The sequence below is a fragment of the Cyprinus carpio genome, chromosome B4 (genome assembly GCF_018340385.1).
Source record: "Cyprinus carpio isolate SPL01 chromosome B4, ASM1834038v1, whole genome shotgun sequence".
Lineage (NCBI taxonomy): Eukaryota > Metazoa > Chordata > Actinopteri > Cypriniformes > Cyprinidae > Cyprinus > Cyprinus carpio.
In genome coordinates, this window is record NC_056600.1 from 15,665,814 (window position 1) to 15,690,755 (window position 24,942).

General features: G+C 39.1%; 1 protein-coding gene across 16 annotated transcripts in view; it reads left to right on the forward strand.

Annotated features, from left to right (window-relative positions):
• LOC109072188 (neuron navigator 3) overlaps positions 1-24,942 on the forward strand; it is a 326,013-nt gene that overhangs the window by 168,264 nt on the left and 132,807 nt on the right. For 12 of the 16 annotated variants that reach the window (XM_042722189.1, XM_042722192.1, XM_042722195.1 and 9 more), the window contains exon 1: positions 11,741-12,290. The exons of 3 other annotated variants lie outside the window; for them this stretch is intronic. In XM_042722189.1, coding sequence (XP_042578123.1) covers positions 12,015-12,290 — 276 coding nt within the window. In that variant the 5' untranslated portion in view covers positions 11,741-12,014. Of the gene's footprint in view, positions 1-11,728; positions 12,291-24,942 lie in introns of those variants that run through there. One more of the 16 variants, XR_006154536.1, reaches the window with a different exon arrangement.

A 24,942-nucleotide genomic window follows, 5' to 3' on the forward strand; every position in this document is an offset into this window, starting at 1 on the left:
TTGATTATTATACTTACAGTACTTCTGTAATAGCAAAGGTCCACTTCATATCCCAAAAGTAATTTTTTATAGTTTCTAGAAATTGTCCTTTATTGCTCATTTAAGTCTTTGAATTACCAAGGGATTCATTTCTAAATGTATTATAAGGTCGTTTCATGGTGTAAACTGACTACATGTGTGCACAAATAATGATGAATGACTTTGTGATGGCGTTTTTGAGAGGTAGGCCTGAAACATTCTTTATCCAAATATGGATTCACGCATCATTTCATTTATATCATGTTAGCATGGAGTGCTGTAGATGGCAATACTCAAAACTGTCTTTTTCACATCGTCATGACATCATTTTATTTTGAGGAGCAAGTTGGGTAAATTTAGTTGCAGGTTTACTACTGCAGGGTTGTGCATCATTCAGTATTGAGTTGATAACGGTAATAATGTTGTTATTGTCCAAACAAACCGTTTAAAAAAAATGGAAATTGAAATAAAGCTGAAATAAAATGGGATATAAATATTACAAGAAAACAACGTAAAAAAAAACTTAAATGAAAATCAGCAATGCTTGTTTAAATGAACTGAAATATATTTTTAAAAATATGTTTTTGAAGTTTGAAGCTTCAAATTAAAACTAAAATAAAAATAAATTGGCACTATATAAAAATATAATAAAACATGACAAATGCACGTAACAATATTGCTTAAAATTAAAATTAAAACTCAAGATACAGTATACAAATAAAAACTCATTCAAAGTTCTAACTACCATAATAGTATATAAACAATACTAAAATAGCACTGCTTTGTAATTGAATTTGAATTGAGATCACAAACAGAATTGCAATTTGAATTTGAATGTGTGGAAATGCAGTTAAAATGTACTAGTGAAGTTAGAAAGTAAAAACAAAAATACTGAATGTTGATTTGAAAAAATGTAGTTTGAAAGTTTTATATTAAAAATGAAATGCTAAAATAAATAAAATTGTAAAAGTGTTGAAATTTGAAGGTTTACATGCCTTATATGCAGGTAGAATACCAGAATGCACCTGTGTGTACCCATCTTTTCTTTGTTTTATTAGATCTTAGAGTTCTTATTCAGTGTGGTCAGTATAATCCAAATTCATATTTATAAATTAAAAGTAAGCCAGTTCTTTGATTCAGAATTTTGCCCAATCCTGTTATGTAGTGTGTGATTCAGGCCTAACTGTCTCTCTGACATCAGTCACCGAGCTAAACTTGCCCCCTGCCTCTGCGTTAAAATGTCTATTCAAAGAAGTTCAAAAGAAAAAAAGTGCCCTAATCTTAGAGAATCTGATGTTTGAGTTGCTTTATTGGAGAAGATTTCTTCAAAGCAGTGATCTGTGTGTGTGTGTGTGTGTGTGGGTGATTAGTAATAGAGGATAATGCACATGATGTAAATACAGTATCTCGTTGCTAATGAGTCAGAATCCATTAGAGGGTCCTTTCTTCTCGCATCGCAGCCACTTGGGCATTTTAAGTTTCTCTTTAAGTTTCTCAGAGCTGATGATAACACAGAGCAGAGGCCCATCGTAAACACACTGCTGCAGATGAAAGAGTTGTGCTCTCTGCTCAAACACACGCTAAGCTATGATCTGAACAAGCGGTGTGGGCAAAGCCCCATTAAGCTTTCAGCATGCTCACATACATGGGACAAAGTGCTGACTCTACAACCTCTTACACCTATCTGTTAATGAGGGACGGAGTGAAAAGGGCTAATTCACTTTGCAGATGAATATCAGCACTTCCATTATATACACAGTCTTTTATACGCTCATTTTGTATGTAGTTGGTCTTCTGGCTATGCCAATCTGAGGCTGTTTGTATCACAGCTGATGGGGGAAAACATTTGTATGATGTTCTTCTAGTGCTGTAGGACAGCACCTGCCCAAATTTGTTGAAGACAAACAGGAAGCTAGACAAACAGAGGGATAAACTCTGTATTGAACAACCCATTTCCTTTTTCTAATTCTGGCTACAAACTGTTCATTTAGACAGAAGGTGGCCATCTGATTTTAGAATCCATAGACTATTACTCAGGTCCAAAGACTCACCCCAATTGACCAATAGGGGGCCCTATAGCTAACTCCTAGACCACTTGTCTTAGACTCTAGTGTAGAGCCCTGCACGAGCCTACAATCTAGGACCTAGCCCAGCCCTGGCCCGAGACACTCAGACCCTAGCTTGGCCCTTGTCTGACAGCTGATCAGAAATCTCTGCCCGAGTCCGACCCGAGCCCGTCTTTTTTCCCCCTTCTCCCAAAACCGCTTATACTAGTGTTTCAGCTATTGAAATACTTAAGTTTTGTATGAAATGGCAAAGTCATTGTATTTTGTTCCGTTGTTTTAAAAGTTAATGTAGAAAAACTTTCTGAGAATTTTTTATTCGTTAAATGTAAGTTTTTGTTTTTTAAAGTAACGACCAAGCAGCCAGCGGCAGACAGTTAGTTGATAGCCTATGCTTGATCAATTTATCCTTCTTAAATCATCACAACTTGTCTAAAATTAAATCTTTAGTTATAAAACAGCTCCACAATGTTAGTTTAAACGCTTAACCTAGATAAATGTGCGCTTACGCATATCCAATCGTTTGTGCGGAGAGTGCAAGCTGAAGCGCGCTACAGTACATGGAGGCAGCAGTGCGATCACTTGCATTGGAAACATTTCAAAATACCCCATAATTTTTGCTCATAAAGGTAAGAGTAATAAATTGTTCTGAACTGTAAAGGGTCTACTTTTATTTGTGTGCACTCAGAATATCAACAAAACGTGCTTTTATAAAATAAAGAATCTTTTTTTGAGCAGGAGTGCTTCTGATAAACCAAAACACAGCAAATACTTGCCTCACTGACTTGATAAATATATCTATAGAAAGCTTTGAATTACTACTTTACAACAAAATAATTCAAATCAAAAACAAAAACTCTTTCATTATAAAATCCCTAAAGATGCATTTTTCTCTCAAGTCAAGTCACCTTTATTTATATAGCGCTTTAAACAAAAAAGATTGCGTCAAAGCAACTGAACAACATTAATTAGGAAAACAGTGTGTCAATAATGCAAAAAGGTGCATCCAGTGAGGAGATGCTGAGTCAGGATAATCATCAAATGCATGGATGATCTAAAATGCAGCTTTTCCTGAACTTTTGTAACTCCCCACACTCCAACTTTTCCTTGATGCTGTGCATGGTCAACTGTCACCCATATGCTAACATGTGCGTATATGTGTTACGTATTGCATAGGTGATGTATAATATTTATAATATAATCAATATAACAATATTTCATCCAGTAGTCTGTGTGTGCTCTGCACGTATATGGGCTTAATAAAAGGAGAGAAGCTAAATGAGCCTGAGTCCGATCCGAGCCCGATTTGTAAAAAAAAAGGTAAAATAAAATGGCCAAACAAATAATACTTGTTGACACTATAGGAGGGGAAAAAAACATAAAACCAGCTATATCTATGCAACCATTTGTCCAGTTGACTTGAAACTTGATATGCAGTATACAAAGTGCCACAAGGGTCTATGAGGACATTTGCGTATCTCAAAAAACATGGTTTCCATTGGCCAATGAAGTTTAAGCACTTATTAGACAAGGTTAACAGAGGCCGATCAGAACGAAACACGGTGGGCATGTTCAACTCATGTCCCTAAAGGTTTGTGAGAAATTTGAAAGAAATTAGCCACTAGGTGGCATTGACAAGTTTTATTGACCATATTGACCAACTTTGCCTGAAGAACCACTGCTGTCAATCAAATTGTTGATTAAATATTTTCAGTTATGTTAAAAACCTACTTTTGCAAAATAGTCCTTGGTTTTTTTTTTTTTTTTTTTTTTTTTTTTGCTCAACCTCAGATAGCCCCTTTTAGTAACTGCAATAAAAAGGAAATACAATCTGGATATTAGATGTAAACTTAAAAAAAAATAAAAAAAATTAGAAATGTTCTCTTGACAACTAATTGAACTAAGTTTAGGTAGAAGTACTAAAATTATTAAAGTTAAAACTAAATATGAATAAAGTTACATAGAAATATTAAAAAAATCAATAAAAATGTCAAAACAAAATTAACAAAACAGTCATAAAAATTGAGGATTTGCAGAAGGTAATATTGAAATATTTAATAATAAAACAAATAAATATCCAGTACTACCTGATATTTCCATTGAATAAAAAAAATATTTAAAAAAAATGTAATCTTAAATTGTATATAAGCCTGAGAGCATGATGATGTACATATTAAGATACATGACTCAAAGAAAAGCTTGTTTCTACTGGTTAGTTGCTGGTTTTCTGGTAGTCTGGATTCTGAACCTTAAGCCATGCTGTTCACCAGCAAGATTTAGCTGCTACAGCTGGTCGACCAGCACATTCTTTGATGTTTAACTGCTTAAGAAGCCTGGCAGGAACAGGCTTCTTAAGGCTTTTTTTGGTTCTTAAACATCTGTGGGTGTGCCGTCTAAGGCTTAGACCAGCCTCTCGTAGGCCTGAAGCAGTCAGTGTGCAGACTGGGCTCAGAAACCGCAAACTCATCAAGACGAAGCTTCCAGATGAGCCAAACACCCCAGCGTAGAGCAGTGAGTGTTTGGAGTAATGAGCTGGAAGACAGTTAGCACGCACCACATGGGAGGCCTCCAGTAATGACCCAGTGTCTCCACATCTGGTGCTGTGGAGCTGAGGCCGGTGCAAGAAACAGATAGAGTACCACAGGAGCGCGGGCTCGTTTCCCAAGCCTTTAATCAGAATCTCTCTCTCTGGGAGGACAGCACCAGTGTTATGAGCGATCTGTAATGAGCAGGAGATGCAGACACAGGTGACAGCACTGTATGTTTATCGCATGGAGAAACTGTGAGACTGAGTGCTATTTACAAGGCACACATGCTGATATCTACAGCAGACACAATAATGAATCTGGTGGGAAGTGGAGGGCCACTCTAGTATAAAAGAATGTTTAAAATAAGAACAAGCAACAGACCTATTTACTTAGGGGAGAGTGGGCTTTAAACAACTTGGAGGCTCCAAAATTTATAGACATGTCATGTATCAGGGGCCCTTTCTATTCGTAGACCCCCCCCCACCTCCCTGCCCCCCATTAAAGCATACTAACAAGAATTATTGCACCAGAAACAGTTCAAAGTAACTATAGTTTTAAATTGGAAAACAACCGCGGACATGAAAAACAACCGCAGACTTGGCAACACTGGTTCAGGTGGAGCGGCATTTACTACACAGAGCCGTAGTCCACTGACAATCTACACAAAATCGATTTTAAAATCGCAGGCGATTCTTTGTCGATTTCGTGTAGCTTGTCGGTTCTCATGTTCGCGGGTTGAAGCGACCCCAATACCAATAACGTGATATTTAGCCCCTAAAATGTGAATATTACCATTTATTTTAATTTCTTTTTTCATATAGGTGACTAAATGACCACCTGATTTTATGATATTTACTTATTTATTTATTAACTTGCATGCATATATGAAGAGTTTGGTTCCAAAACGCGATAAACGCGTTTAATTTTAAAAAAAAAAAAATTTATGCAAAATATGATATCCGGCAAGTTATTCTGTAATGTTTTCTCAATTTTTTTCGGAAACCACAACAAAGGCCTATCCCTTTTCTCTGCAGAATGCGATATATCCACTCAACCAATCACAGCACACAATTCCATGCACTGTAAACTGTAACAACCAATCACAGCGCACTATTTGACGCAGTAATGACAGTAGTGGTGGTGCTTTGAATACACCCGGCATCCTAGTTTTCCTTATCTACTTTGTACTTTGTGATCGACAAACAAACTTAGGACTGCACGATAAATCGCATGTGATTGTCACCCACATCTTGTCAGTAAAGCCGGTTCTGTGATAAATCTCCATCATGTGCTTTCAGATGGAGCGGCATTTAATACACAGAGCCGTACATCACTGACAAGTTATGCAACATCGCATTCATAATCGCAGATGAGTCGCATTCGATTATGAATGCGATATTGCGTAGCTTGTCAGTGTAAGTGTTTTTATTAATGCCATTAATGCTTTTAATAATACAGTGTATAGCACTAGTCAACTAAATGAATGTAACGTGGAAGATGAATGCACTTTTGGAAGTTGAATGTAAGGGAAATGTCATTTTGGAATTTCTTTGGTTTATGTTGTGTATTTTCAACAGTTTCAATATGAAAAATAACTTTTATATTGATTCAATGGACAAAACAAACAAACAACAACAACAACAAAAAACGTGGCATTGATTCATTGCATTTTGGGGGGAAAATTCTAAAATTTGATAATAAATCTTTGAAAATCAAAATCTGGATTTGATTTTTTTTGTTATTATAACCTAAAGATGCTATGTGAATGTTTGAAACAGAAAATAGTGGTTTTCATCTTGCCACTTTCTTGGTAAAGAAAACACATTTTTATTCAAATTAATCAAAATGTATTTATTGCGTTTTGGAACCAAACTCTTCATATATATATAATAAATCATATAATTATTGCGATTAACTGACCACCTGATTTTTTATTTTTTAATTTATTTATTTATTAATTAATTAATTAATTAATTTATTATTATTTTTATTATTATTATTATTATTATTATTAATAGGAGATTCCCCCCTTCTATAAGCGCTTTGAGTGCCCAGAAAAACACTATATAAATGTAAGGAATTATTATCATTATTATTATTATTATTAAAATACACTTTAATGACTCAGTGCTGAAGGACCTTTTTTATTACTATATGAGGTTAGGTTTAGCTGTTGTTTGTCAGCCACCCATCCTTGGCTTTGGTGAATGTTTTTACCCTGTAAGGCATTGGATGGCTGTGACTCCATGCTGTTTGTTAAAAGCAACTTGTGCCAGGATAAGCCACCTTGGAATGCAGGCTGGCGTGTTAGTGTTGATGTGAAAAGACTAGACTATTTACTGATGAGCCAGCTGTGTGTGTGCCGATGTAATATGTTAGGGTTTGATATTGAGCCTCAGAGAAGCATTACAGGAACCTGTCTGCTCTCTCTGAATGATCTACAGTATCAGTGTATTTTTATTTATATAGCTAATTTTTCTATATAGTTTTCATTAGACTTGCCCAACATTATGTAAGTAATGTTTATTTCTAATAAAAAATGCATTTTTTGTTGACCTTCAGATTCTAAGTTAAAGCCACTGTGAGAATATTGGTTAGGATAATGAAGATCAAATATTGTAATTCATAATGTGCCCCCACACTAATCAGTTGTTTTCATTTCCATCTAATTTTCACAATGTGTGGTGTGCACATTTCTGGACCCAATAATCTCTCAGTCAGTCTCATAGAGGCCTGGACCTTTAACAGTTTGTCTGTGTTTGTTATTCTGACCTTGGCTACATAACTGCTGACTCCTGGGCAGCTGAGTGTTCACTGATCTACTATTGTGCTTGTCCATGTTAGTGTTATTCTGCTGGGATCTTTAGTTGGGACTGAGCCCAGTGTTGTGGTGGCCTCTTCCTCTTGTTCAGATTGATGGCTGACCTCCCTTTCATGTTATTTTTAGGCCACAATAGGCACATTTGTAGTACAGTAACTGTACATCCCTGCCTTTTGCTTATTGTTCTGAATGGTAAGGCATTGATTCCCTGCTTGAGTTTTATCAAAACCAGCTGTAAAATGTTTCGAAAGAGACCAAATCTTGCACCATAAATAAAGAGATGGAGAGAGCAAGACATGCAGACTGATAGGGGAAGACCATAGTTATCTAAAAAAAATTGCACATGAATCAGGAATAAGTTTTGCACTGCTTTCTTATATTACCTTGCACTTATTTCTTATATAATTTACAGTGACCTGAGTATAGTTTTTGAATAATTCAATTTGATGTTTTATGGTAAAAATAGTGGCCAGGAGATACAACAGTCGTGAAATCATAATGAGGAATTGAACCTTGTTAAAAGAATGATTGCACCAGTGTGGTTTCTTAGAAAAAGATTTGCTTTACATTATTTTTAGTAGTGACTAAGATGTGTATCCTCATATGTATAAGAAAATTGTTTAACTTTAAAAATGTAAGCTTTTCTTTAATATGGCATAAAAGTGTTTGAAGCTACATGAAACCAACATAATTGCAAACATTTCATTGCTGTGATTTTGGCACAGGTGTTATACCAGTTTTGTAATTGATTTTTCTTTATCAAATACATGGTTATATGTCATTGACCCTTGATTACCTAGCAGGTTTTGAGGTTTGATTGTTGTAGACGAAGTTGACCACTAAGTAGCAAAGTGGCAGCACTGTTTTTGGGTGAAAGTAGAAGATTTCCTGTTGGGAAGCAGGATGCGGCTTTGATTCAATGTAGTGTTGTTTCCACTCACTTCTTTTTGGATTGTGGCCAAGCCACCCGCTCCAAACATGTTCTCCGGGCAGCTGGAATTTCTTTGACGTTTTTGCTAAATGCGTGTTTATAAGTTTGGCCATCTGAAAAAGGATAGTTCACATTCCATTTGTTCTGACCCCTTTGAATCCAAAATGGAGCGAAAAAGCTCCCACTAAAATGAATTGTTTCAATCTGTTTCACTACTTGTCTCCATCACAGTGGCCTTAAGGGCTCAAGACTTCAATACGAAGAAGAAACGACGAATAATAAATTGAATAGATGTTCTTCCATCACCTCTAACCCTTGTCATGTCTTGATACTCTATGATTCACTCCAGACTAGAAGTCTTCTTGAGGATTAGCATGGTAAAAGAATCTTAAGAAGCACTCTTCTGATGCTAATGATGAAAAATGAATACCATCATAGTGCCATATAAAGCTTATCTCTGGAGCCAGTAGCCCATCAGGCAGAGGGTGAGAGCCCATGGAGGGCATCAAAGGTTGACTGGGGAGTAGGAATCCATGACTCCAGCACACTGTGTGTTTTCATTTCCATGCCATCCTATATGCAGAGGCGAGATAAGCATGCGCTTGTGGTGGGGACCAGGTGCGTGACTATCAGCCTCTCAAGGGATTTGTTTTGACAGGGGAGGGTCCAGAGGGGATGCAAGAGGGTCAACCCTGCTCTCATTCTCTTTTTTAGTCTCTCTTTCTGCCATCTCTCCCTCACTGCTTGTTTTCACAGGGAGCGCAGGCCACTCTCTGACGTCAGGTCCCATGCAGGGATGATCCGTATAATCAGGAACCACTGCTTTGGTTCTGCCTGGTATTTCTTTTTCTGCAACCTGTCAGTGCAAAGCCTCAGGTCTCTCAAGATATTACGATTCATGGAGGAATGTGGCAACTGGGAGCAAGTCAGCTGGAGATTTCTCAATGCGTGCTTGGGCTCATTGTATAATGCTGAACCCCTGCTTTTATCAGACAGAAAGAAACGAGAGTATCTCAGCAAACACAGCAGCAGATTTCCTTCCAGGCTCTTTCGTGGAAAGCAGCAAGTTGACTTAATCACACGCTATGATGCTTGGCCAGGAGGTTTGAGTCTTGAGTTGCTGAGTTCCTATTTCCTCTCTTGGGCTGTGGCTTTTGCGTCTTCCATAATTCTCCCCCAACCCGAAAATCTTGAGGTTTCTCCCTCAGCCCACCCCTTCCCCCGGTCCTGTTGGAATGCCCTTTTTCCTTGCCACAAGATACTCCACTGTGGCTTTGGAGGCCACCTAGAATGGAGCAACTCTGCTGAGCCCACATTCAGAAATAGAGATTGAGGCTGTAAATTTAGCTCTTGTCAGGGCTCCTAGCCTCTTCCAAGGAGCATTGCCCATACCCAATCTCATAAGTTGCATTGTTTGTTGTAGAAATTATGGTACTTCAGAGGTACAGGCCACAGTTGTCAACTGTGCCTCACTAGACAAGCCCGAGGCAGCAAACTCTATGATTACCATCATCGCCCTGCGGCATCAACAACAATATTGCTGTCATTCCCATCAACATCTTCATCATGTTTTATGATCTTTGTCCCCGCTTAACCAGCTCGCTAAGAGTATGGGCTCTGATGTGGAGAAATGCTGCTGAATGTCTGAACAGCGCACTAGCCATGACCTACCAAGCTCAGATGGAACTGAACCTGGAGGTTGCTCTGCTCCTGTTGACTTTGGCTTCTCCAAGGCAGTTAGCGGCAGACTTTTAACTCAGCTTCACCGCAGCGCGTTCGTAAAACACAGGTAGCTGGAAGTACAGCGTTCAGCAGTGCTTTTCCAGAGTGGCTTGGTGAACTCCTCAAGGAAGACATGAAAATTAAATTCTGGCTTCAATGTTGTGTTGAATTCAACCTCCTGCCTGGAGCATTCAGTAACATGTGATCCTTTGAGCACCTGGAATACTGAAGAGTAAATCACAGCAGTTTCTTTCAATATATAATTGTATATAATTTTCTCAGATTGAAGTTATAGGTGACATTCATTGCTTTACAGAATCGTTGGATTGCACTCTACAGTAAAATATGATGTTAATAAAGGAGGAACATGTTCATCATCTCATTAAATGCACTTGATTCTAAATATACCAAATAGACATACACATAGGCTTAGATTTGTGAGTGTTGAGTCTATCCCTTGAGGTATTAAATAAACTTTAGGTGCTCAGAGTAGGCTTAGGAACTGGACGTTGCAGTGTTAAAGTGTTCCGATGTGGTGGAAATCCTTGCTGTTCCTCCACACATCCATGCTTTTAAACTGAACCAGATGGGCTCTTTCCATATAAAACTTTCACTCCCTTTCAAGTCTCACACCGGGCTAACTGCTGGTAAAAACCATGGTACATGTCATATTTTGCCCACTTAATAAAGTCTTTAATACATCAAGGGCTGCTCAGTTTCACACCACAGTTGAAAATCCATGTATGCAGGCATTTTGCCGCGTACAAAATGAAAGACTGTTCCCTGATCATGGGCAATGATTTGTTTGTCCTCTGTTCATGTGAAATGAATCATTATCTCCTGGGTTAAACACAAGAACATGCCCTGATTATTTATTTGACATGAAGTAGCAGGGAGGTCGGTGCCAGTCCTGTCAGTGCCACTGTCAGGTTCTCATCTTCACCTGCCACAAATGCTATGCAAACTGTCTAACATAAATTATGTTGTCAGTCCACTGTCTCCGAGCATTCCTGTCTATCTGATTCTTCACCAACTATTTCCATGAACTGGGTGGGGATGATAGATGAGATGAGAGTGAAAGTAAAGTTGACAGCACAAAAAAAAGGAAGCTAGACACAGTGAATTGGAGTTTGGCAGCTAAATCCCGGGAACTAGACAAACAACTTTAGTGTGGATTGTTTCCGGGATTAAAGAGAGTAGACCTTCTCCAATATCTGTTTGTGTTGGCCGTCACATATATACAGACTTACTTTCACTCCAAACAACCTCAAATGTTTCCCCTGTCTTTAGGGTGTTCTTTTTGCACTCGTTCTTTCATCACAGGATTCAGTTGTTCCAGCTACAGCCAGTGCGAGGTGTCTATGTCCACCGAACTGAGCTGGGTTACTGAGAGACTGTTTTGACAGTTGCGTTCGGACTGTGACGCGTTGCTGTGGAATGTTCTTCAAATGACAGAGGAGGAACCAAGGATTCAGATCCATGTGTGTGCATGTGAGAGAGACTCAGGTCTGGGTAATCAGGCAGTGAGTAGAACAGAGTGGTGGTTACCTTCCAGGGAAGTTCACGCCCCCGAGAGCTGTTTGGTTTTGTAGTGGCATTCTGTCAGAGGAGGAGTGGAAGAGAGAGAGGAGGAGGGGATAATGTGTAGTGGAGGAGCCTTCTCAGTTACTGAGAGCAGTACACGCTGTCGGCAACAGAATGAGCGTGTCCTCACTCTCTCCCGCTAGCAGCACTCTTTAAGAGACCATTCGCCCCCCTCCCACCTCTTACAGTCCCTGCCAGACGTCAAGAGCAGACACAGGGCTCTCTCTCTCTCTCTCGCTCTCTCTCTCTCTCTCTCTCTCTCTCTCTTGTGGGAGAAAGCCACGAGAGACAACTCCTCCACTTTTTCCCCTCCTTATTTCTCTCTCCGACTTGCACTCAGAGGGACTATGCCGGTAGTTGGCATTGCATCGAAACTCCGGCAGCCGGCTGTGGGGTCCAAACCCATTCACACAGCACTGCCCATCCCCAACCCTGGGAGAAGCAGCATGGCACATGGACTGACACCCAGGAACTCGGAGCTCAGAGTCACGGAATCTTCTTTGCTCTCCTGTCAGCTGTCACTCAAGACAGAGATCCATGATAGGAGGTCAAGCTTGGTCCCGGCTCCAGCCACAACTTTGGCACGTAGCAGCAGAGAGGCAGAGGAGAGCAAGATCTGCAAGGTCAGTGAGACTGATGATAGTATTCAAAATTTGCTGTGTTTGGGTTGGTGTTTCAGTCAGGTACTGATTCGCTCTACAGGTGGCTCTCATGTTGCCTCAAGCTGGTAATGGTTCTTGTGGAATTATGATTTTATGCATGTTTGGAAATAGACCAGCTAGATGCCTGGTGGACCACTGCAAAATTTTAGCAGGTGCCATAGATCTGTCATGTCTAGACATTTGTATTTTATGTGGTAGCATTTAAGCTGTAGTGCATATGTATAAATTTGGATTTATTTATTTATTTTCAAAAATGAAAATTCTGTTATTTACTCACCTTTAAGTCATTCCAAACGAAGTAAAAATTTTATTTATTTTTTAACCACAGAATGAAGTAGCTTAGTCATACAACATGAGAGTGACGTAATAATGACAGAATTTTACTTTTTGACTAAACTATCCCTTTAATATCTGCAGGAAAGGTCACACTGCTGAATCGTGTACTGCTTGAGAATGCCTAGTGTATCATTACAAACCATGTCATTCATGTGGCTGATACTTCCAGTTTGCGAGCGAGCTGTTGTAGTAGTTTTGCTGAGGCTATTAAGATCTCTATCTGTGAAATGAAGTGTGAGGGCAGTTTTAGGGGGGTGTTTGCGGGGGATATTCGGCCACCTGAGAAACCCTTGTGTGTAGTGGAGCGGTGCAGAACACTAACTCCCTATCCCCCACGTGTGGTGCTCCGTTACAGATAGATGGCTGGTGTCTCCCCCCTGCTCTACTGCTCTTTTCTCAGGCATCACTATATTAAAAAAGCACAGTTGCTAGTGAATGATAGAGACATATGGATTGGCCTGAACACTTTCCCATTCAAAACAAAAGCATGCCAAGGTTTCTGAAAGCAATTTTCATACACTTGGCTGGAAACCAGAGCGGAGACAGAATGAAGGCGGGGTGCTTTTGAGTGAAGGAAGTGAGAATCTTTCAAAAATCCCGCCAAGCAGATACATTTGAGATTTTGTTAGACCCTTCATTTTCGGATCCTAAAAGGCTGTATTTTCTTGTAACCTGCAGGAAGTGTGTGCTAACTTCAAAGCAGGGTTGTGGTTGACTAAGCAGGGTTTCTGGTGCAGTGGTCACAAGCATGTTCAGGGTTGCTGCAGGGCAGCGGGGCCAAGAAAGTGGGGAAGTGTGTTTTATTATTAACTCAGTGCTCTGTGACCTAAGACACTGTTCACTCAAGTGTCATGCCCTTTAGTGAGAAGAAAGACTAGACTTGTCTTTTCACTTTAGTTTGCGGTTAAAAATGCAGTGGGAATGTTAAGACTGGTCATAAAGCTCAACTGAGCAAGCACTATATTTGAATATTAATAATGTTATTGTATAACATCTGACTGTTTTTTAAAATGTTTTTCTGTCTCCTTAACTAAAGAAATGTCCCACCTGTCCCTTCCTGACTGATCACAGGAGAACAATTAGTCCTAATGTGGGCTTGTCCACTCAGGTCTTTCAACTCACTTTGAAAGGGCTGAAGAGCCTGAGGCAGTACTTACTTTCTCCTAACAGTCTGGTTTTGGTGGGGCTAGTGAATATCATAATCCAATGACATGTCAGAGTGCATTCATTCAGCATATGTGGATTTGTTTATACCCACATGCCTGTTTGGACATGTTTTTGTAGTCATTCCCACAGAGGGCAGCGTGTTCACCTTGTTTGGTGTTGACACAGGCTTGATGCGGCTGCAGTTTGATTTGAATCGTGTGGCAGGACAGCAAGCTCATGACAAACTTTGCATTCAAGAACATCAGTCTACTGCGCAGCTGCCAGTGTTGTGATCTGCCGGTGCAATTTATCAAGTTTCCAAACAAACAAAAGCTCTGCAGAGCAAGATTTAAAGTAAACCCATGGAACAACTTCATGGCTAATGTGTGGACAGACTGCGAGCGTGCCTGTAAGAGAAGCCATCCACAGGAGCCTGCATAGTTTACAGTGTGCAAAGGCCTCATCTCATGACAAAAGTGCAATATCCCGTAGTAAACAGAGGAAATATGTGGTTAGTCTGGTTGGTGAACTGATTATAGCCTCTATATATAGACTCTATACACTTTATACACCTGAGAACAAGGGCAGTGAGGTGTGTTTGAGAATGTGTATCTGTGGAAGGCTTGATGAAAGAAAATACATGAGAACAGAAAAGAAGGAAACAACAGTATTTTAATTAATTGTCTGGAAACAAGAAGGATAAGGAAATGTTTTCTAATTTAAAATTACTTCTATGAACTCTTACACAACTCTAGTACAGTAAATGAAAATCAGAACAGTACTCTAAATCAGCTTCCGTTGCTCTGCATTCCGCACACTTGACTTAACAACTGAATTGAAAATGGAATGACTCCACAGGGTACTGTTATACAAGCCTAAAATTTAAAACTCTTTTTGTTCAGAGTGAACACTTTTTGTTGTGTTTAGATCATCAAATAAAGCAGCTGTTGATATAGATCCAAAAATAATGATCCAGAAATGTTTTGTTGAGATAAATCCATCTGTTATTTTTTATTACTCATATTTATTGCATTATTTATTATCCCAACAGCTTTGTGAAAATCCTCCTTTGAGTGCTTGGCTTTGAAAGCATATGGGGTGGTGGAGACAGTCTTCTATACTGCATGTGGAAATTGAGGTTTGTCTTAGATGTTGTTCTAGCATCCAGTGTAGACGTATGACAGCAAAATCCCATTCTAAGAAGAACACAAGTCTTTTGCCCTGTGCAAATCTTCTGTTTGATTTGCCATCTTACATATTTCTTTAATGTGTTTTGTTGCGGTCTATGAATTGTATTTTGGATTAAAGTTATGTGAAATCCCCCAGATGCTCTTAACTGTCAAAACTGGATTGTCGACAATAGGATGCAAATTGGCTGCTGTATTTACACCTCTCATTTTTGTTGACAGTTTAACTGTCCAGTGAAAAGCAGACTCCCTTAAACTCAAATCTCGCAGTTGCTCAATTTTTAGTTTAACTTTTCTCGGGGGGGTACAGTAGTTTAAAACCTGTATGACTTTCTAACAAAAGAAGGATATTTTTAAGAATATTCCACTTGTTTTTGACTTTATATATACAAAAATAATTGATTCAACAAACCTTTTAACTTTTTTACAGTAATGTCTCCTGGAAAATATCTTGAGGCCATTGTCATTTCATCCTTTTACATATGCTTACACAGACATACATGCATGCATATTCATCTTCTTAGTAAGCTTAGTGGTGCAGTCTAATAGCGAAGTTCCCCAGAGCTCTGTACTTGTCCCATTCAAGATTTGTATGTGTGAGATTAAGTCAGGGAATGTAAACAGGCCACTGACGGCTCACAGTGTGTTAGAAGGGGAGGCAGGAGAATATTGAGAGTGCAAGGGGACAGTGCCAGCGTTTCCCAGCAGCAGAGGTGCTGTCGGTGGTGAAACACTGAGGCTTGAGGTCAGAAGGGGGGTTCTTCTGTCTGTGTATGTCGCAGCCATGGGTGGTCTGGTGTGCTGCACTCCTTATCTGGAAGAGTGCAGGACACTGAAGACAAGTGATGACGCTCACCCTTAGACAAGCAGAGGTGGAGGCTCAGAACCATTAGACAACTCAACCTGCATGGAAACATACTTTCCTACAGCTCTCTTAAGAGGTGTGACTGGTAAAAATCTAAATAATCTAATAACTCCCTCAAATTATTTTCCAGTGGGCCTACTCAAGGGTTGAGTGATTATGGTGTTTATTCAGATAAAATCAGACCTATTGCTTCACACTGTTTAGGTTATTTTTAAGGGTTTCCTGCTTCAAGTCAAGTCATTTATTTTAATATAAATGCTCATTCTGACTCCTGCAAACAAAAATTGTCATTATTTACACACCCCCATGTTATTTCCAAAAAACTTTTTCATTCAAATAATATAAAGCTTTCAAGCTTCAAAGAGATGCAGAAGCACCAAAAAGTATCCTTTATTCTAAATTTTAGAAACCAATAGACCAAATATTTATTTATTTCATTTATTTACAGAAAAGCTTCACTCCCCAGTCCCATCCACTGTAATTGCAAGGAAAAGAACAACCAGCTCATTATTCAGAATTTCTAATTTTGTGTTTTACTGAAGAAAGAAAGTCTTATCAGTTTTGAACAAAATGATGGTGAGTGAATGATGAAAGAATTTAGATATTTTGGTAAACTATTCCTGTAAGTGTTTTGTGGTCACATTATAGAATTTGTTTACAAAACAGCCGTGCGAGGTTTATATTTAACTTCTCTGGAAGCCAAATCAGTCTTTAGTTAAAACAGGAAGAAAAATTGGTGAGAAAAACAGCATGCAACCTACACAAAGATCCTGCCAGGCATGTTTTTTTTTTTTTACAGGGGTGAGCAGTCCAGAAACCAAGAACACTCTGTGCACACTGCTCAATTTGAAAGAAAAAATTACATCTAATAACATTTAACGATCTGGCAGATGTCATTTTGTTTCCCTCGGTTCAGTTGAGGACTTTATCACCAGTATCATTAAGTGGTCGAGCCCCCCTGCTATATCTGATATTCTTGAATGGTGTTTATTGATGCGGCACTGCAGAGCTGCAGAATTTCTTACCGATTTGCACAGTGCAGCCCATGGGCGGAAGTTACCTACATGCTTTCAGACAACTGCTCGCACACACCAGGCCATATCCACAAACACAGTACCTCCAGGCATTGTGCTATTTCAAAATTATGGCCATTAAATAATCAAAGAGAGGGACACAAACTCTATACACTTTCACTTTTGTGTTGTGTAATCCCATAAAAGTACACAAAAAACAGACCGACTAGTGAAGGCAAATTTACCTAGTTATCTAATGACCTACCAAAGAGTAGTGGTTCTCAACCAGGGGGCCGGGGCCCACTAGGGGGCCTCAGCAGATTTCCAAGATGAATTACAATTATTTTGAATAAGACAAAACAAGCATTCAAATTAGCTTAAAAAGAAAAACATTAAAAACTTATTTTAATTCAGATTTCTGCTTATGACATAGTGAGTAAAATATATTTTAAAAAATCCTAAATAATGAACACATATTGACAAGTGTGGAATATTGTTGTGGAACCTGCATTTTTAGAATGAATGAATAAATAAATCAGTTAATGAAAAAATATGTATATAAGCCCAAAATGTCTTTATTTTCAATGAAATTATTAAAAAAACAAACAAACTTGACTTTATTTATAAATCATTCTTGCTTTGAAAACATGGTTTTGCTATGGATAATTTTGCGCAAAGTGTGTGTAAGCAAACCTGTGAACACACACATTTCAGTGGTTAGTCTACTACCTTTTACTTCCAGTCTTCTAGTTTAATCTTTCTGGTCTTTTACTCCCTTTACCTCATTGCTCTAATCAGCTGCATTTGTCATTTGTTACATAAACTTCTCTCATTTTCCTGGAGCATTCACTTCATTCCAGATCCCTGCTCTCCTTTACTCATTCTCACAGTTTGTGCTCTCTCTCTCTCTCTCTCTCTTTTTCACTGATGTTGAACTGATAGAGGGATGGAGGCAGTGCACACACCTGGCACTGTCTCTATAACTGGCTCTGATGCACGCCACGAGCCCAATGCCGCACACAGAGGTCACACATACACACACACAGTCTTTCTTTTGGCTCGACACAAAGGAGGAACATCTGTGAAAGCAAAGCATGGGGTTCATTAGCAATCAGCAGGGACTGGGACAGAGCGGACATCTCAGCATGCCGTTAATACACACCAGGAAAGGAAAGGAGGGATGCACATGGCTACGTATTTTCATGATTGACTAGCTGTTAGCTTGTCTGAACAACTTCTAGACCAGCTGTTCTATGGGAACCCTGTTTGTTCCTGCTAGTTTAGGGTTGTGTTTATAGGCACTGTTTACTAGTCTAATTTTCTACTAAAACGACTAGTTGACTCGTTCCTAAAGTAGAGAAGAGGTAAACAGAAAGAGTTCAGTTTGTCAGCCCCTCTGTGAGTCAGACTGTGTGATTACATCGTGACCTGCTACAGAATCATGGGATTTCCTGCCCCATGGGCAAAAGTCCAAAGTGTTTCAGTGGAGTGTTTTCGTGCACTAACATTTGTGAATGTTTAGAGGTTATTGGACACTTCAGGAAACTTTTGCTGGCTACTGTTTAACTGCTTTTCTTTTCAAAATGTCACATGCATCTTCAAATATTACAAGATCCAAGAAACCCTCTTGAAGTCTGACTGAATCTTTAAGACAGAACCATTTAAAAGTTTGGGGTCACTAAGATCTTGTTTTTTTTTATTTATTGTTGAACGAATGCCTCAAATCATCATATTACAATGATTTCTGAAAGATCATGTGACACTGAAGACTCGAGTAATGGCTGCTGATCTGTTTTATTGTATTTTTAATTAAATAAATGCATCATTGATGAGAATAAGAGACCTCTTTCAAAAACATTGAACAAATCTTACTGACCCCAAACTGTTGAATGGTAGTGTCCATTATGTGGACTAAAGTGGCACAAACTAATGTTGAACAGATTCAGAACTGCCAAGCGAGTTATTTACATTTTAAATCATACTTGTCCCATACTTGGATCACTGAAATCACGATAGTTTTGTTGTAATAAAGTTTTAAAGTTTCAATGACATTTGCAGTTGTTCACCCCAGCACTGCATTTGGTTAAATAATTTAATCTGTGTTTTCTCAGATGACCACAACAAATGAACTGTGAAGTACACAGACAGGCTCTGAACTCAGTGTGTGTGTGTGTGTGTGTGTGTGTGTGTGTGTGTGTGTGTCCTGTCACACCAGCCAACATACAATAAAATAAAAAAAGCTGTGCCAGCAGAAACAAATTAGATCAGATAAGCGACTTAATTTTAAGAGATGGTTGAGATTTATTTGCTCAGCACAAATGTTTTTATTTTTTATTCTAGCTATTCTGTTTTGTAATGTGAGTGGCAAATTACTTCTCCTTTAAAAACCTCCGCTTTATATTTACCTTTGTAGTTAGTTTAAACATTAATCATTTCTAAAAATTGATCCTCATATCCCGCCTCACCATCTTGCCCCTGCAGACCAGAGGTTAAATATTTCCCATCATTCAAAGGGTGTTAATATTACTTTGGAAAGGTGTTAAGCTCCTCATAAAAACTGTTTAAAAAAGAAGAACAGCATCATTAACAACAAAAAAACCGATGACAACAACACCGGGGAGACCAGACATGATGGGGTCTGGCTTTTACCACATACTTTGACTCTCTTTCTTTCTCTATTTCTCTCTTACCGCACAAACTATACTCTGTGCTTCCTTGACGAACAACAGAGCCTCCTAATCTCATAATTATGGTGTAATCTTCTTAATAGTATAATGCTTCGAAATTTTTCTTGGTACTGAGTCTATATATATATAGAGAGAGAGAGAGAGACAGAGAGACAGAGAGAAAGAACTATTGTCTTGCAAATGGTTCATGCATGGTTTAGGTCAGCCATTAACGCAGTGGTTGATGTTTGATGGGCCTTGAATATCCCAAAAAAATGTGCAAACAAATATTCTCTCATAATGATCTAGTGTGAAGGGGAGGTTATCCTTGAGTGAACAGTCCATTACTGCAGTTATGATAGTGGCACCGGGGTCCGTTGTGTCTCAGTGAAGACATGTGATAACACACTCATCAATGCAGATGGTGACTCGAGCCAATCGCAGGCTCATTGTCTCTTTTCCTCCGCTGCTATGTCGGTATCCGTTAGCAGGTGTACCTTTGCATGGACTTCCATTTGAAGCTGTCTGGGAGGTATGTTGGTTTGTGATTATAGTAGCTTTTATGTCATAACGGCACAGTATTCTGTTTTTCAAAGTGTTTCTTCTGTTAAGCTAAGACTATTGTGGTTTATTTCCTTGTGTGCATTTATCTGGCAACTTCTGGAAAAGTTATTATGTCTCTTCATTTGAAAGGCTGAAGAATTGTCATGGTATGTTGAGGCACAAATTATTACACAATACAATATAACTATAATCTCTCGTTTCTTAAAGTGGTTGTTCACACAATAATGAAAAAAGTGAAAAGTGACGTGACATACAGCCAAGTATGGTGACCCATACTCAGAATTCGTGCTCTGCATTTAACCCATCCAAAGTGCACAAACACAGCAGTGAACACACACACACAACGTGAACACACACCCAGGGAGCAGTTGGGGGTTCGGTGCCTTGCTCAAGGACACCTCAGTCGTGGTATTGCCAGCCTGAGACTTGAACCCACAACCTTAGGGTTAGGAGTCAAACTCTCTAACCATTAGGCCACAACTTCCCCTTGTTTTGATTTAAAGGTAAATGTAAAATAGCTTACTTTAGCATTGTTTTTTTTTATTCTATTGGGACATTTATTATTATTTTTAATTAGCTTTATTTATATTTTTCTTTTAATTTTAGTTTGTTGTAGTATTTTTGTTGTGCTTTTGTCATTTAAATTTTTTATATTTATATTTAGCTTAATTTTTTTTTTTACTTTTTTGTTATTTTAGCACTTCAGCTTAAACTTATTGCAGTTAGTTGCCAAGAAAACATTTGTTCGTTCATTTATTTATTTATTCATTTATTTATTTATTTTTAGTAGTTTTATTTTCAATTTGCAAATTACAATACAGGTTTGGAACAACATGAGTGCAAGAAAATTACAATAGAATTTTCTCCATCCCTTTAAGAAGCCTAATGGATACACCAGTGCACCAGCACACAAGCACCAGTGCCAGTACACCAGCATCTAAAACACAGCCCATTATGCTGGTCTTTTCAGCAAGGCTAGTTCAGTTGAATTGGCACTGCGTGCTGAAGTGGTGATGTGTGTTTGGCTCACACTCCTGCTCACCTTCAAAGAAGATGTGCATGAGAAAGACTTGGAAGCACCTACTGCAGATTTTAAAGCTTTAATCGGCCCACATCTGCCTGTTTCCTCTCTCTCTCGCTCATGCTTTATAGTAATTTCATAAAGGAGCAGCTGAGAGAAGAAGGGAAAGAACAAATAGGACTGGGTAAGGGAAGAGAGGGTGGATGAAGAGGTCTGCTTGGCTTTCATGGTCAAAGTGAGCCAATATTACAGTAATCTGGAGTAAATTCGGTTTAATTAAAACACTTTAAGAGGCAGCTTTAGATTAGAAGCATATTGTATAGGGTGGGAGTGTGCTATGCTTTGTGTCCTTTGATCTCATATATACACACATATGCCAGACATACATACACCCATAGCACTGGCACAGAGTCTCCAAGCGGGCTGTTTCGCTGGTGTATATAACCAAGGCGTGCTCTGATATTCATTTTCCCAGGTTGACAGGAGCTATTAGTCATACGAAGGATGGCTAAGTTACATCGCTACAGGCTAAAGAGCACCGCATTGAGAAAATGCCAGTCCGTGCTGTGCTGTTATGTATCTCTGTGTGTACTTCAAAACCGCAACAGCCTTGGAACTACTTGCCAGCAATTTTTGCTTTTCTGTTAAATTGTTCATAGGTGTGGCAGCATGTGACAGCTCTTATATTCTGGGCAAAAGATGATCCTTGCACTTGCTGCCTTAGGGGGCAAAGCCTGTTTTGCTGAGAGTTGCATAAAAACAGGATGCTGGAGTGCAACGTTACAGATGTGCAGAAAGAAAGATTGGGTGAAAAGAAAAGAGGGAGGGAGATGGGGAAAGGAAGAGAAATATATTTTTTGCGCCATCTCGACAGAAAGGTGACCTTTGGGTGAATTAGTGTACTACCCCATGGTTGAAGGTCTCTTTTTTGTATGGCTTTACAGGGCTCAACAGTAACTGTGTGAGAGTTTCAAACCTTTGCTGCGTTGCCAATGAAAAGTTCATCCATTTTTTAATGCCATGTACACTGTGATATTTTCTGGAATTTGTTCTGCACTGATTTTGCAAGTTCTGCTGATTCAACAAGATACTAGATGGCTGACATAGATGTAGATTATTTATTTGTTTGTTTGTTAGCAAAAATGACTTGTAAAACAATTAAGCAAGAAAAAAAAACCTTGTGATAATATTGAAAGTGTCAGTACGTGTTTCATTATAGCTGTATAATTTGCAGCTTATTGTAAGTTTTGGATATGGTCATGGATATTCCTAGCATATATAAAGTGCAATGCTACCGAGAGTATGATAGAGTATAATCTTTTTTTTTTTTTTTTTTTTGATCACTGCGTTATTTTTAAAAGAAAGATTAATGTCTGCATTGATTGTGGGCTGAAAATCAGTGTAATTCTGAAATGGATGTGGTTAAAAAAGAGTGTTAAAGTAGGAGTTTATATTACTGAATGCACTCTGATCAGGTTAGCAAAGGGAGGTATCATTTTTTTCCTCAATTCCATAGAGCTTTGCAAGGAATTCTGTTTGATTCCATGCAGGTCTAGTGATTAGTCAACAAGTTGGATGTATATTCCTGGTGGTCCAATCAAATTGCTCCCACATAAATGGAAAAGGAGTATGATGGCAAACATTAAAACTTGGACCCGAGGAGCATAGTTTTTGCACAATATTTTACTGTGGGTAGTCATAGTTTTTAAAAAGTTTGCCTGGCAGACAGAGGAACTACAGGCGTGCCAGGCTTGCCCTGATCCTTCATTGTTTATGTGCATGTTGTGAGTGTGTTTGTGGGTCTGATCTTGTTTTCTCAGGTTTATACTCTGAAGTAGCACTTGGCTGCCGGCTGAAAGCAGTTACGCTTTAATAGGCCAGTTGTTTACTCTTTTCTGCAGACCCATTCTGGATGCAGTCTACTTCGGATCCTGCCTCTTTGCTGCCAGGTACGCTTTGAGCAGTAAAGTTAACATTGTATCATGCCCACCACCGTCTTACTAACTGATTTTACAATCCTCCCAGAAAGTGCCTCTCTTTTATGATAGCTGTAGGTAATGCAAACGAGCTTGGGAAATAGACCCACCTCCGTTTTAGGCCTACTTCATTCCGACTTAGTCAACACTACAGGGTGACACGCACCGTGAACTCACTGACTCAAAGAAGACAATGTATTCAGATGGCTTGCATGAATAGATATTGGGTCCATAAGCTTTCTGTTGCACCCTGAAAGGAAAGGATTAAAATGAGACAGGGGGTCCAGTGGGGGAGTCTGTGTGGGATGAAAGAAGAGGTGTGCTTGCCAAAAGCTGGACTTTTTTACGTCTGGCCAAGAGGCAGCATGAATGCCACATGCACCTGATCTTTCATCTCTTGCTCATAGGAAATGGAGAGCAGATTGGGCTTTGGTTTTCGTGATGCTCTTGATTGAGGACAAAAAGGAAAGGTTGTTATTGTGGTTAGCCATTGCGTGATCTACAATATAGAGGTCTGGCTTTGATGGGACTCAACGGTACCCTGTAATAGTGATCAGAGAACCCATTGAACCCAAGACAGGGGTAGCCATCCGCCAATAGCTAAGCCTTCTGTCGAGACCTTAAGAAGGCGGATGATGGTATAGAGAGAGACCAAACGTCTTAACCCTGGCAGACAGCTCCTTAAGGAATGTTTGGATTGGACCACATCTGCACTAAGGGGTACACCGCTTATACAAGACTCGCATAGACTGGTGAAGCTGTCGGGCAGCTTTAAGCCAGGATTGCATTTGTGGTCTCTCCAACACGATCCCCCGCTGATAGCTCCAACAGGACTTCCATTCCCACTACTGTAAAGACTATAATTTAAGAAATTTGTTCAACTATTTGTTGTACTTGTTGATGGTCAGTGACATGGAGAATTATGTTTGTCTCTCTTATATGGCTGGCAACTGTTCATAAGGTCCTGGCTCTCAGAAGGAAGAGTTTGGCCTTGGCTCTATTTGTCCACACTGAAAAATTCCACAAGTACTCTCCCAGAGGTTGCGAGTAATTGATGAGTACATATGTTTCTGGGTTTTGCTCTTTAAATTCAATGTCTCACTCTCTCTTTACTACCCTCGCACTTGGTCAGTAGAGACTCTGTCTTTTTTCACAGCTTTATGGCTTGGAATGTAAACCTCCTCCTCCTCAGGCTTTGAGCCTATAGATTATATGACATGACCATTTAAGGTCCATTCCTAAGCTGTCCAGTTTTTCAGCAGTTAAGCGCTGTCTTTATAAAGGTCACCTGCTGATTGACGTTGGTTTATCTATGACTGAGGCAGGTCTCTGAAGTCTTTTGCTCCACAGCGGTCCATAATGAATCATATAACAACCATGTTGGGCTTCCTCAGAAAAAAAAGTAACATTTGTGTCGGATGTTTTTGATTTGATCTCTCATATGGACTGCCTGGCCCAGGCCTAATGTCTGGATTTTCTAAGCGTTTGGTGTAGTTAAACTCGGGGGTGGTCTGCTTCCCTCAGAGGAGGCTTTAAGGGTTCAAATCGAGCCAAGGCTGATTGTACACAATAGGGTCAGATGCAAGAGGAACCCCTGTGTATTTCCTACATTTCAAGCTCATAACTGTGAGAATATAAATGTAATAGCTGCACCTGGCTTGAACAAAAAAACTAATCAGTGCCTAAGTAGTTCATCAAATTTGGAAAACCAGCATCACATGCTCTCTAGCATCTGCATGTAATGTGTTTACAAAGACATACAGATGTATGCGTGACTGTCTCAACAAAGGTCAACAAATCTATCTATGTGTGCATAAACCAAGTCCAACAATGGCTAAA